Source organism: Drosophila grimshawi, unplaced genomic scaffold, assembly GCF_018153295.1.
Source record: "Drosophila grimshawi isolate 15287-2541.00 unplaced genomic scaffold, ASM1815329v1 contig_59, whole genome shotgun sequence".
Classification (NCBI taxonomy): domain Eukaryota; kingdom Metazoa; phylum Arthropoda; class Insecta; order Diptera; family Drosophilidae; genus Drosophila; species Drosophila grimshawi.
The window spans coordinates 1047414-1062227 of NW_025063406.1; the positions used below are offsets into that span (position 1 = coordinate 1047414).

Below are 14814 nucleotides of genomic sequence, written 5' to 3' on the forward strand. Positions count from 1 at the left end.
GACAGTCAGACAAAAGTGATACACAATTAATAAATTAAACAGAGGGCATCTTCAGACCTTATTTTTATCTTTGTTGTGCACTGATAAACCAATCTCTAACGTTCCAGCGCAGAGACGTCGGAACTCGCTTTGAATGAATATTACCAATTTGTGTATAAAAAGATATGTCCGCGAGCGCATCGTGCTTCTCTCATCGTGATTATTGTGAAATTGTTCAGTGAAAAATAAATTTTGTACAATGAATACACGCGTGGGTCAACAAGATCCCGAATCAAAGCCAGTTGACTCCTTGCAAACTGACACGAGTGCTGGTCATGAGTATGAGGAAGTGCTTGATTTAATTGGTATGATAACTATAATTATAAACATAGTAATACAGTAACAAAGTATATATAGCTGCTAACTGAACAACGACTTGTTAAAGGATTTGGACGTGTGCAGTGGTGTGTTCTGCTTGCATCAGGCCTTTTACTAATGATGGTGATTAATGAGACAATGGGAATGTCATACATCACAATCGTATCCCAATGTGATTTTGAGACCAGTTCAATGGACAAGGCAGTAATGAGTGCAGCCAGTTTTATCGGTAAGTTTAGCTGAAGAATTAAGAAATACCTATTATTAAAAATGTCAATTTGGATAACTTCTGCTGCGGGTACATAAGGATATATGTACATATTTTGGGCTTAAGTATATAATGAATTTTAAAAAAATTTCCAAATAAGAAAGATTTTAAATTTTAAGGCCGACATTCATTTTAGCTCGAACTCATGGCCAATTTTTTGTCTGAATGTATTTTATGTAAATTACAGAAAACGCGCAATTGATAAAACTTTTCATTTCTTTTTTAATAATCAAAATACGTTTTTTTCTTTGAACAAATCAAGTTATTAAGTGTAATAAAAGATTATTGAGAGTAGTCAAGCTAAAGTACCGAGTCCTTTATTAAACCAAAACAAGCTTAACTTGAAGTACAAACTTTGTTATTACCATGTTCCATTATCATGTCTGCACAATTATCGTGTCGTCTCAGCAATTATGATTGCGAGTTGATTGTGTTATCAATGTTGTGCAAACTGGTGTTGTTAGGAAGCCTGTGCAAATCAATCCGGTGCAAAGTCTGAATTTTCATCATTTGTTTTTTTAAGTAATAAAAAGATGCGTGTTTCGTCTGTTAGTAAAATTTGTGATTCATGATGCTGGTACTATTAGCCGATTATCTCTTCCAACTGGTGTAATCTTGGATAAAGCATTTGGAGCACGAGATAACATAACAAATACATTGGAGAAGGCAATTAATTTCCATGAAGTCTTCAATTTGATCTTGCAAAAATATTGCATTGGATGAGGATGTTGTTTGCTTACGATTTGTCCCACGCTGACTTGGCCAATTAATTAAGAAATCCATATAAGTTCATTAATAAATTAAATTATGTATACATTTGCATCTTCTAATAACTTCATAATAAAAAATAAAAAAAAAGAAAACAAGTGAAGTGAGTTTTACAATTTATATTTTAAATATGACTTGAATAAAATAAGAAACAAATTTTTAACATTTACAAAAAATTCGTTATTATCATTCAAACATTTTGAAAAATGTACATTAATAGTTTTTCTTAGTATAATTATAGATATTATGGTAAATATTTATTGGATTGGATTAATGATAAACATTGGTATACTTGTGCTTATTGATAATGAACTTACATTTATATATTATTGCGCCTCATGCGTCTTTCTTCACCACTACCTGCAATCGAACTCTACTGACTGCCGATCAGATATCGATACTTTTGCTGATATCGCTGCTGACTCGACTACCTGCTCTCAATAGTATCGGGACAATGGCAACAAGGTTGCCAGATACCATTGACCGCTTCTCATTTGTTTAACTCTTATGCAAAATCCCACATTAATATTACAGATATTCAAGAAATTTATTTTGCAACGAATCATTGTGCTTTTGGAACGCAGAAGGTTAGATTTGAAGACAATCTCTGCGCAGTTCCTCAACTGCCAGAAACTCTTGCCACCAGCGAAATATTAATAAGCAGATTTTAATACCGTCTAGAATGTAGACTTGACCAAAGTTATTATTATTTAAAAAAAAATAATGATCTTTCTCCTTTTAATATTTTAACTGTCTCAACTAGAAAACAGTTTCTTATTATTATTTAATAAAATTAAATTTTCTTTGCAATAGGAATATTTTGTTCTTCATATTTCTGGGGCTATCTTAGCGATTCGATTGGACGAAAATCAGTGTTATTGTATACAACATTAACTGGAAATATTGTGTCTTTAATTTCAATCTTTATTCCGAATTACTGGATTTATGTAGTTGCCCGTTACTTTGTTGGATTTTTGTAAGTATTTTATTAAAGCCTTAAATATATCATACATACATTTGGTTATGAAAATAGTTATGTCAAACTGTCAAATCAAACGTCGGCAAATAAATATATAAAAAATATTTGTTAATCATTTTCGAAAATATTATTATTTGGTTATATAATATTTAACATTTTAGTGATCACATACTTGTAATGTTTCGAACTCTTGCGCTACAATTTTTATGAACATAACTTCAACAATAAAAATTTTTTAAGTCATACAATAAAATAAATGAAATTGTACTTTGATTGGTAACTCTGGGTGTCAAATTGTAGGATATATATATTTTCGAGACTTTAGGGTTGAAAGTTTGAGTGGACGTGAAAAATATTTAGATCATAAGTACATGGAACAACACCGATTTATTATTTTCACTTCAGGTTGAAAATATTTTAATTATATATTTTTTATTTACTTATTTAATGCCAACTAACGTTCGTCGACACAAGAAAATACAAATAGTAAGCTATAGATCAAATCAAATTAAAAATAAAATTTAATGGAAAATGGAAATTAAAAAGATTAGAAGTTTTTATAAGGATTAAAGGTAAAATGGTTCAAAACTTATTGCGTGGTTAGGGAAAACCCCAGAAAAACCCAATCAGACCAAAAAATAGTTAATATGAATTTGTTGAACCCAGCGACAAATGCATGCGAAAATGTCAATGCAATACTTAAAAAATTCTATCGTAATCATTAAATTGAAATGATTTTTTTATTTCACAGTATAGCGGGTGCTTCTTCTACAACATATGCTTATCTTGGGGAATTTTTCGTAACGCGACTTCGCCCGACGATAATCAATTATGCCACCTTGTCTGTCGGTGTTTCAACAGTTTATGTGCCTGGTAACTAATTCAATAATTATTTAAGTGTCTGACAACAATCAATTTAGCTTTTGAATCCTTCAGCTGTTGCCTGGCTTGTAATGTCGATGCATTGGAGTGTAGAAGTGACAGAAACTATCTCATTTCGACCTTGGCGCTTATTGACCTTTTTTTATTTACTTCCTGGAGTGTTGGGAATCATTATGCTATTTCGATTGCCTGAAACTCCAAAACTATTAATATCAATGGGTAAAATCGATGAGGCATATGTCGTATTAAACTGGATTGCTTTGCAAAATGCAGGCAAAACGCTTGAAGATTTCAAAGTTAAGAAAATAAAATCTGATATTTGCATTGGGAAAGAAAATATTATGACTGTTTCCAACTCACCGTGAGTATTCAAGCGTATTTATTTTTTATTTAACTAATTCTGTTGCAATCTGTTTAGAACTGTTTCTTTTAAAAATATGTGGAAGGAAACGTTACCATTGTTCAAAAAACCATACTTAAGGAACTTTTGTATTAGCTGCCTGGTTATGGTCGGGTTTTTCTTTAGGTGGGTTTATTAACCAATATGCTTGAGTTTTTATTAAATTCAAAGTTAACTTCCAGCTCGGCGGGAATGGCGCTATGGTATCCAGAAATACTAAATCGTTTGAGATCAGACATTGCCGAGGACGACATGACGGTATGTGATGTAATCGATGCATCTATTGATCAGGCCCAACTCAACGTAACAACAAATGTATGAGTGTAAATAATACACCTATTTATATCGAAGTCTAAGCATATTCTAATATATTTCAGATATGCAACGATGAAGTAAATACAAGGAGCTACATAGACACAATTATTTACGGCTTGGTTCTTATTGTCGGCTATATTTTAATCGGTTTTGTTATGAATCAAATTGGGCGCAAATTAGCAATCACAATTAGTTTGGCCATCGCTTCAACTTGTGCTGCTTTATTGGTGTGGATACAAAATGAGATTATCATCATAGTCTGTTTTTGCTTGTACCTCGTATTGCCAGGCTTATGTGTATCGGTTTTGAGCGGTGCCGTGGTGGATCTGGTCCCCACCCATTTAAGAGGGAAGGCGCTTTGCATATGCCTAATGCTGGGACGCACGGGTAGTGTTTTTGGCAGCAACCTAATCGGAATTCTTTTGGAATCGCACTGCACTATAACATTTGGAGTGTTTTCTGGATTGGTTTTTGGTAATTATGTTCTTAAATACTTTTAAAACTGTCAGTCAATACTTAATTATAATCTTCATACAATTAACTTAATGGACAAAATTAATAAATGAATAATGTCATCTGTTATCCTCCGAGTAAAATAGTAAATATAATAACATGAGTATATCATTGATCATGTTCAGTTAACTAATGCGAGTAGCTTTTTTTATAATTGCCGAAAATATTATAAGTTTGTCATATATATATCATTTTGTTATATATAGCCAGATTAATATAAATATAGCTGCCTACACCTGTAAATATAAAAAATATATGTGTCCAACTAGGAGATACCTAATTCTCAGCTTGAGCTAATTAATTTTAGCGGTTTTTTTTATAGTCTTTCCGAGAATATTATTAATTTGTCATGATTCATATGTAATGTAAATTTGTGTGTCTGTTTCTTAACTTTAGTCATAAATCAATTCATTTAGCGGCCATTAACTGCCATATTGGATGATAAAGATAAATTTGTGTGCACCTTAATTAAAAATTTGATCCTTTTTTAAATTATAACAAAATTTAACTGTTAGTATGTAGGCTCCCCTCTACTAGGGTATTAATCTTCGGCACACAGAAGATTAACTAAAGCCAAAAAGTTCATAATTTACATATAATTTTTTCCCTTGCAGGTTGTGCAGTGCTTTCTTTCCTTATTCCAATGTAAATAATCACACGGGAGTGGTCCTGGCTGTAACAAATCAAGAATGGATTATTTGTAGGAAAAATAGATTGTTTGCTTTTTTTCTAAACATCTTAAGGCAAAGGCATCGTCATTATTTATAAATGACATGTTTTGCCATTTTTTTCTTAATACAAATCAGATCAACAAAATGAATAAAAATCAACCACTATTTTTGTTCAATAATGGACACCATTATGAGACAAGACCCTGCATACGTAATAAAGGGTGTATTTCCTTAAATGTTTTCATATAAACGTCTCTATCTGTAGCTACAGGTATGTAAATAAAAAAAATTTACAAAAATAAATTTATATATTATAAATAATTATGTTTAAAAAACAATTGTAATCATCTAACTAGTAATAACTAAGCAAACATTGATAGATATAAGGCTAGTATTTTAAACAATAAAATCAATTGTAAATTAGAACTCAACCGGTGAATTACACACACATTTTTTTAAGTTTCTCAGATTTCTAAGAAGACTAAATTCTCTGCAAACAAAATTAATGAATATTTATACTTACAACAATACAATACTTGAAACACAAAAATCCTGGGCTTAGGCCTCAACGAAAGAGCAGAAATTAAAAATATGAATGCTTCTTGTAAGCTTCCTAAAATTTAGAAAATCCACTGAAAAATAGAAAAAGTTTCAGAAATAAATTCTAAATATACAAAAACAGTTCTTAAAATTATAAAGTTTTTTTTTTAATTTTCAGAAATATATTTCATAACAATAGAAACAATTGTTAAAAAGTAGAAAGCCTCTAAAAAATTTCATTTTGCATTTGCATTTGTCTCTCGCCTGCTTATTCGAGTGTAGCTGTTGTCTGCTTGGAGGCTGTGTATCTCTGCTGCAAATTCATTCAAATTAAATTTATTTACGCTATAAACTATCTAAAATATTACACATATAAAAACTCTATGGAAACTATACGGATTTGATTCAAAGTCTTAAAATGTAATTTTTTTGTGTTTATAAAAACACAACCTGCCGTTTTAGAAATCTATCTCATGAATTATGTGATGAAATTTTCTAAAATTCAGTGCATTCGTTTTCTGACTGTAAGAACAATAAGAAATATAGTAACAATAACAAATTGTCGGGCATTCATTTCTGTCAAATCTTTACTCAAGCTAACTCTGAACGTGAGTTGGTTTTACAAATATCTACATAGAGGTAACAATCGAAGTTATTGGTTTTTTCTAACTACAAATAATATTGATAATGTTAATAAGTTAAATGCATATAATATAATAACTGCCAAGGCACAAAGCACACTTTCAGACGAATTATGTATAAAAATATGTGTCTTATATTTTTTTAAAAACAAAAACTTAACCAACAATTGGTTTAATATTCCAAACATTTGGTTTCCCAATTGACATAACGGCCATGAACTTTGATTCTGCATACGCATATAAATGAATATTGTTGGCTTTAAACATTTTGCGCCAGATAAGTCGCATTGTTAGGCGACATTTACGTTGATCAAGGTCATTGGTGGATAGTGAACGTAAGTAGGTTGCTTGGACAACTCTAAAAACAAAGAGTTAAGCTGCTGACATCTACATTTCAGATCAGAGTTAGAAATATTATGTTTTAAGCAAATTTTATTCATAGTTGATCTTTTACGAATTAATAAACAAATTTTCGCTGTAAACCGGACTTTACCAGAAATGTTGAAATAAAATCGTTTTGTATGTGTTAATATTGCAAAATCGAAATCTAAAATCCAAAATATGAATTTTTAAAACTAAAATAATTCGGGACAGGAATCCAACCATGGCAATTTCGCAGGATCTACATTTTATTGGCATCAGGTTAGTGAATTGAAAAAATGAGTTTTGCTGTAAGTCAAGGGAGCTTTTGAAATTTAAACCTCTAGTATATGTGAAAAATACCATTAAAGCTTCACTGCACACATGCAAATTTTGGTAAGGTTTGCTTTAAGCAAATATTTAAAAAATGTTTTGTTTCAAACAAATATTTGTCTTACCTGTTTCAGGTCTGGGTGTTAACTGAATATTCAACATTTATGTATCAATATTATGTATATGGAGGGGTAGGTAACTGTCCTCAACTGTTTCTGCACTTTGCATAGAAGCAAACTGTTTTATAACAAAATTTGTGTGAACGTTATGCGATCTTACACATTAAATTTCTTATGCCAGTTAAGGCTTATCTTTCGATCGATTACTCTTTGTTGTCCGTTGTTGTCCGACCTATACAAAATCAATAAATTAAAGTTAATTATTTCTGGATTGAGAAAATTGTTGTAAGTGTGATTTCAAGTGCAAACAGGTTCAAATAACCATATTAGCTAAAAGACTTAAAGTAAAAAAGACTTCCGTCCGCCAGTATAATTGTTTTTGTGATTACAGTATTTGTCTATCATGGGTATATAGAAAGTCTGGCATGACTATGTCATCTTATTATCGAGTTATCAGAAATATTTTAATATCCCTATTAATCATACATTAACATATTTAAGTCACCAATTTGTTTGGAATAATTACCTCTCTAGTATATATTATTGTGATCTCTGAGCTACGAACACGTTGTTCTCAGAACAAGTTTTTGCTTACTCAAGCTGCAAAAAGTTTTTGGGTTTTAACTCACAGCTGTGAGTTGAGTGGAATGTGATGCATTTGTATAAGATACTTATAAGGCGGGGCAGTTTTGTCACGAGAATCAGTTGAATGGACGCCGTTGGAGTAGTAAAATGCAGGACCGTATTTCAGAATCTGGTGATTCCAACTCATTGGAATATGACGAAGTCTTGGAGAAGATTGGTATGCTAACCAGTTATATCTCTTGTGTTGCATTAAAAAAATATACCCCTTCTATGGTGCAGGCTATGGCAAGACCCAGTGGATTCTATTGCTTGTGAGTGGTCTCTTAACAATCTCTTCTGTAGCTGCCCAACAATCACTGGGAATTATTGTAATCGCATCCCAATGCGAGTTTCATACAACAGAAGCCGAGAAGGGCCTCATGATGGCAGCATCTGTTGCAGGTGAGTCGTGATTTAATTTACATACAACAGCACCAGTTTACCACATTTACATATAACAACGTTTCCGATCTACTACTAGCTCGGTATTATTTGTAAGGGGCTTAGATGTGTGGGAGCGATGGGGAGGGGCATCCTCTGCCCATATCTGGCTACGCTTATGCTTCTTAAATTTAGTTTTGTTACGCATGAAAGAAGAAATCTCATACTACGAAATTTGAATACAAATGTTTAGGGTGATCATCAAAAGCCGTCAATCAGATTGAAAGTCTGTTTTGTGGTTTGTATTCGTATCATGTTTTGCACAGCTATCAATTCTAAAGCACATCATGAATCATTGAGCTGAGTTTAAGAAATCACACTCAGAACAAAACCCCCGAGATGTACTAGAATATTAGCATATCATATCTTTGGCGCCAAAGGCAGTTCGACTTCTTATCAATAAATTATCTATCTAAAAGCAATTCTTAATAAAAACATTACAATTTTAATATGTATCACATATAAAATGACACTTGTTAGATATTTTACAAAAAACAACTAAACAAATCATTTGGGATTTAAACGGCGATTCGTACCCGAGACTTCTGTCGTTCGCAAGTTGAGTGAGTTTCCTCTGAGCTACGCGCCATTAAAAACAATTAAATGCTAACTTTTAACATATCAGTTGAGAGAACATGTTTCCTAACTTCATAATCTGAAAAAAATATTTTGCCAAAAGTTAAGATTTCGATTTTTACTTTAATAGAAATATTCAATATAATTAAGAAATATATTTTAAATTTACAGTCAACTTTAATACTGCATCAATTCAATCAGAGCAAGTAAGAGTGCTGTAGTCGAGTGATCTCGACTACGATTTACCCTGAACCCAGTTATTAAATGTATTCTATTTTAATTGGAAAATTTATCTTTAAAAAGTTTGCACCAAAATGTGAGCAGGTCTGTCTGCAAGTGCGCTCTGCCGACAAACACGTGCATATTCATACATACATACATATATAACACAAATCTATGCCATCTGTGTCTCACACATGCGCTCGCATATTTATGCATACAGAAAATGCTTGCCGCTGATGATGGAATGATGAAATGAGATCAATATTATAAAATATTTTCGAATATAATTTGGGTGATTCTTATCGTATCTTGATGAAATTTAGGAATTTTTTCAATAATATGCATATGCATATTATCTATTTATTAATTTCTGCCTTTAACATTGTAGCCTTTATTGCTATCGGAAATGTATATGTATCGATAAAATAAAGTAAACTTGATCTGCGCCGGGGAACCTGTGAGAACATATTATTTAAATTTGAAGTCTGTAGCTGTTATAGTCTCTGAGATCTGGGATAGACAGACATGACCATATCGACTCGGCTGTTGATCATGATCAAGAATATATATAATTTATGGGGTCGGAGATGTTTCCTTCAGCCTGTTACATACACTTGCACAAAACCATTATACCCTTTTTACCCATTTTTAATGGTTCAGGGTATAAAATAATAATAATGAGCACTCATTAAATGGTCATTGTAATATATTTAATAATTTGTAAACAAGTTCATTTTGCATTGTTAAAGGTATCTGCATATCAAACTATATATGGGGATATATCAGCGACGTCATCGGCCGACGAACAGTTTTACTTTGGGGAGCATTTATTTCGAGCGCCCTTCTGATTATTCTCATGTTCGTTACAAGTGTTTGGTTATTTAACATTATCAACTTCCTCTGCGGTATCAGGTAAGTGACTCCTATGTTGAATTTAAGAAATCTTATTACGCAGATTATAGAAGATTAACATTTAGACCACTTAATTTTGTTATTATTTTTTTGAAAAGACATTCTAGTTATCGCGTGTTTCATTGTATAATTTCTCATTAATAATCGACTCACGCAAATGGTACATTAGTTCTCATATAGAGACCGATCCGGCAGTGCCCCGAGATTTAATCATGCATAAATACAAATATGTATGGATAAGCAAACTGATGATTTCAATCTTGGGATTTTGTGGTGATGCTTCACACATAAAAATTGAGAAAACTTTGACTTGTGTAATTACCTTTCTGTGGTTGAGTGAGCAAAACTAGGACCCGTGCCTTAAATGACTATTTATTTAAAAGCTGGGTTCAGAGTCGCAGGTTTGCTTATCTAAAACAGGTGTCCATTGAATGTTAAAAATATAAAAAAAAAAACGAATCTAATTTAATTGTTAGCTTTCAATTGAAGAGTAAGTGGAAAGGTGCCCACATTGTGGATAGTGTGCTTGAAGCTTATAAGAAATCTACATTCTGAAGATTTTTTTTAGATACAAATTTTTTAAATGCATAGCTTCTGCTACGACTGTCAATCTGCAAATACATATGTTTTTCAATTTATTTAAATTTATTTTCATCAAAGAATTTTAGAAGTTCTTAAAATGTTAATGGGCCCAGTTTCTGAAGGTGCTGGATAAAATGATTATTGTATAAAACTTATACTGTATGCAACTTAAAATTATAAAACTTGCATCATCATGAATTTTCATGCACAACCTTTTGCCTCTTTGTTTCTATTAACCTTTGACTTCCGAAACTCTTATTAGTCTGACAAATCGATAAGAGTCGATATACGTAGAAGTTGAAACGATTAATCCTAAACTAAACTAGTGAAATAAATTTGCATAAACAAAACTTCCCCGGCCATAATTAAAAATTATATAAATATAAAAATAGTACTGACAAGCTTTTACATCGATTCACACCCACAGTCGCACCATATAAGTAAACATATAAAATACATAAATATGTCAATATAAATTAATCTCACATAGTCTTGGCGCTGTGTCAGCTGGACTTTATCCGTATTTGAGTGAATTCAATATACCTCGGCACCGAGCAGTTACGATCAACTATTCGACGATGTTTGTCAGTGTGACCGCAATTTATGTCCCAGGTAATTTAAACACTGCAATCTATAGTATTAAGAACAGTGGAGCAGATGCAAATAAAGGTTCATCTGTAGGTAATTCTTAAATTTAGTTACGAATATTAATGATAAAATTACTATTCGACGCGTTTTTGCGACTAAAATTAACAGCAGCTCGATTAAGTTAAAGGCTTTAACTTACCGTCAATTTTGGTATGTATATTAATAGTATCCCTTTTTAAGAACCGATAAAAAAAATTGTAGAGCCATGCCAAACACGCTCTGATGATTAGCAAAGCCAATATTTCGGAAAGTGTAAGTCAATAGAGCCGCATATTTACCACAATTGTATAGTCCCCAAACGTGAACGGTAACTTGCTGGCAAAAATCTTAAAACCTTAAAAAATCGGAATATACAGTTTTAAACAACGCCCAAATCCGCCGCCCCCAAGGAACTTCGGCCCTATAAATCTGAAATGCATATCTTCCACAATTTAGTAACTCCTTCGACGATCGTTTGGGTACATCCACCCAATTCTGGGGCACCTGTTATCAGATGGTATTACTTATTGTTATTGGAGTATTTCTTAAAATAGAACATAATATTTATCAATTTGCAATAATAATCTACGTATGTATTCGAATTTAATAATAGAGATTGCCACGTTAAATAAAGAGATAGATCCACAGACAGACTTCGAATTGCTCTGTATAAAAATATTATTATTACGATTATTATAAAGTTTGGCAAATAATTGAAACTGAACTTATTTATTTGCAGCAACTGCTTGGGCGATATTATCTTCAGACTGGTCAATCCATGTAGTTGGCGAATTTGTTTTCCGACCATGGAGATTGATAATGCTAGCGTCTCTTTTACCGGGTCTTATTGGAGGAATAATTCTTATATATTATCCCGAAAGCCCGAAACTTCTGCTCTCCCAAAATAGAGAAAGTCAGGCACTAAGCGCTGTAGATTGGATTAGTAAATTTAATCGAGGTCTTTCAGTAACTCATGTGCTCAAAAATAATGAATTTTCGCTGAAACCTGAAATACAAGCCGGAGAAAATGTGTTGGCAAACCAGAAGGGTTGTGGCATGGTAACAAACATCGCGCGCGCCACAATTCCATTATTTCATAAGCCGCATGGTTTCAACTTCATATTGTGCAACGTGGCTGTGCTTTGTTTGTTTTTCAGGTAAGATTATAAGTTGGTCATTCATGTAAGAATATTAAGTCTTTATAAATTCCACGCACCTCAATCCGTCAATCGCAACTTTAGCACCCACATAAGCTGTCATCTCTTTCCTACTTTCACTCGCCAGAGCACAGTGTCACATTCGACTTCAGCCTCAGCTGTCTTCACACTTTTTTTTCCTGCGTTTTGCAATACTGAACAAATTAACCGTTCAAATTATCACATCTATATTCGCATAGCTCATATTTTTTTTAGTATTATTTATTTATTTATTTTTATACAGTGCATGTTAATATTGAAAAATATATTTATTTGAATATTATTTTTAGCTCAAATGGTATGCAGTTCTGGTTCCCAGAAATAGTAAACCGTTCATCGAGCGCTGAAAACACTAATTCAACAGTTTGTCAAATATTGGAAGGCTCCTACGGTAAACAAGCTCAAAATGTCGCATTAAATAGCACTGCGGTAATTTAAAGAAAATACTATATCGATAGAATGATCTTAACAAAATACTTTGCCTTGTAGGTGTGTTCCGATGAGATTTCAACTAGAACCTACATTGATAATATGATTGTTGGAGCTTCATTTTTATTGGGATTCGCCATACAAGGCGCTATTTTGAATCCTCTGGGTCGAAAGAACGTTCTGTTCGCTGCACTCGTATTCTCGATTTTAAGTGGAGTTTTACTACACATTGTTTCGAACTCCACAGTGGTGCTAATACTATTTTGTCTTTACATTCTGTTGCCTGGATTATCGATTTCCATTATGATAGGAGCGATTGTGGATCTGATGCCAACACATTTAAGGTACGAAACAATTATCTGCATCTTATTTAAAGCAATTAGCTGCGCTCAGCTATGATTATTTTCAATTTATTTTATATTATATATATATATATATTATATATATATATGTATATATATATATATATATATATTTATAATATTTTATACTATGTTTAGTCAATGGGCTCAGAACATTTAAGATTTGAAGTAATAATCGATATTTATCGATATCGATGCGTACGTCCTCGTACCCATTTGTATATATAATTTTGCGTATTGATACAAGTATAACAAGTATGAAAAATCTATATATGTTTTAGGGGAAAAGCAACAAGTTTGGTCATGTCACTGGGACGATTTGGTATTATTGCATCAGCAAACTTAATTGGAATAACATTACTACCGTTTTGCAACTCAACGATTGCTTTATTTACAATTGTTCTTATTGGTAAGTATTAACAAACTCATATCTTTAAAAGGCGGCTCTTACACGACACGTTGCGTACAGCTGAGAGTTTTCTTGTATATTAAAATGGTTTATTATTAGCATTACCAGACTTATTAGCAACTGGTGTCTAAAGTTCAAAAATTTTTGATCACATCAATATCATCTACAATATACAATACTGTCTGTATTATTCTGACTGTGCTTAACGATCCTTTTATACTGTTTCTGCTGAGCGACTGTCCAACGAGTAGTTGATGACTTTCTCGGCACCGTCTGGCAACGCTATGAAATCCAGCGTAGAGCTGCCATCCTTTTCCATATTAAATAATCTGCAATGACTTAAAAATGATGGCGGCCTTACGAAAAGTATTAAGCTTGATAATAAATTATTTCAACGATTTTTCAATAAATTTCCAATCACTATGTCGCGTAAGTGTCGTCATTTTTAAAACTTTTATTAGCTCTATTATTATATTTTATATATATTAATATATTTTTTATTTTTTTTTTAGTATGTCTGATAATTGTGTATCGTCTGCCAATAAGAAATTCATAATGAAGCATTTTGAAATTTGGAACAATCGTACACTTGTAAATAAATAAAATAAAATTTTAATACTTACTATTGATTGATTTTAATAGCTTTTTCTCTAAGAAATGAGGTTAGCAAGCCCCCTTGTTATTCACATTGTGCATGAATAACCTTTCGTGTGTGATAAATCAATTCAACACTTTCCCCGTTGTATCTTTCTGCTCATAGGTTACAAAGACAGTTTTAAAGCCTGGAGTCAAGAAAATTCATTAAATGTTAATTGTGGAAAATGTAGTTAATTTTTTTTTATCGACGAATGCTCTTTTTGTATCATAAAGTTGTTAGCTGGTTAAGGTATTCTTTTAAATTCAAAATTTAATGGGTATGCTGGGATTCATAAAGCGCTGGTCTCTATGTTACTACAAATTTTTAAATTCCACTTCTTGGTCACAGTTTTGAATATGGATATGAATTTAATCTATACAAAAACAATTTCAGAAATATGGGGTCTTAGCTGTAATAATAATAGTCGCTTACTGTGGTAAACTTTTAAAATTAAATCTTTGTTCTTCTTGCATAAACTAATAAGTGGTGATATTAATTGTTAAAAATTAATCAGCTAAACTATTTTTCAGTTCCGATTAAGAGTACTACGATTTTCTATCCATTTATCTTCAAACTTGTAGTACTGTACTAACTATCGATAACCATTTTATTTTGGAAGAGATCAGGTGATTATGCAACAGGCTATAATAA

At 32.0% G+C, this 14814-nt stretch overlaps 2 protein-coding genes across 2 annotated transcripts; both read left to right on the forward strand.

Annotated features, from left to right (window-relative positions):
• The first annotated feature begins 192 nt into the window (after nucleotides 1-192).
• On the forward strand, nucleotides 193-5582 carry LOC6564403 (synaptic vesicle glycoprotein 2C). The gene is made up of 9 exons (XM_001990771.3): nucleotides 193-344; nucleotides 425-586; nucleotides 2207-2369; nucleotides 3124-3245; nucleotides 3309-3615; nucleotides 3673-3780; nucleotides 3837-3969; nucleotides 4032-4443; nucleotides 5097-5582. Exons 1-9 carry the CDS (start codon nucleotides 239-241, stop codon nucleotides 5129-5131), a joined length of 1548 nt encoding a protein of 515 aa, XP_001990807.2. The 5' UTR covers nucleotides 193-238; the 3' UTR covers nucleotides 5132-5582.
• A 2273-nt stretch (nucleotides 5583-7855) lies between these two features.
• LOC6563787 (synaptic vesicle glycoprotein 2A) lies at nucleotides 7856-14145 on the forward strand. Its single transcript, XM_001990770.2, has 9 exons — nucleotides 7856-7948; nucleotides 8011-8172; nucleotides 9759-9921; nucleotides 10994-11115; nucleotides 11870-12287; nucleotides 12617-12755; nucleotides 12816-13099; nucleotides 13399-13526; nucleotides 14039-14145. The coding sequence occupies exons 1-9, from the start codon at nucleotides 7879-7881 to the stop codon at nucleotides 14080-14082; spliced, it is 1530 nt and encodes a 509-aa protein (XP_001990806.2). The 5' UTR covers nucleotides 7856-7878; the 3' UTR covers nucleotides 14083-14145.
• The last annotated feature ends 669 nt before the right edge of the window (nucleotides 14146-14814 follow it).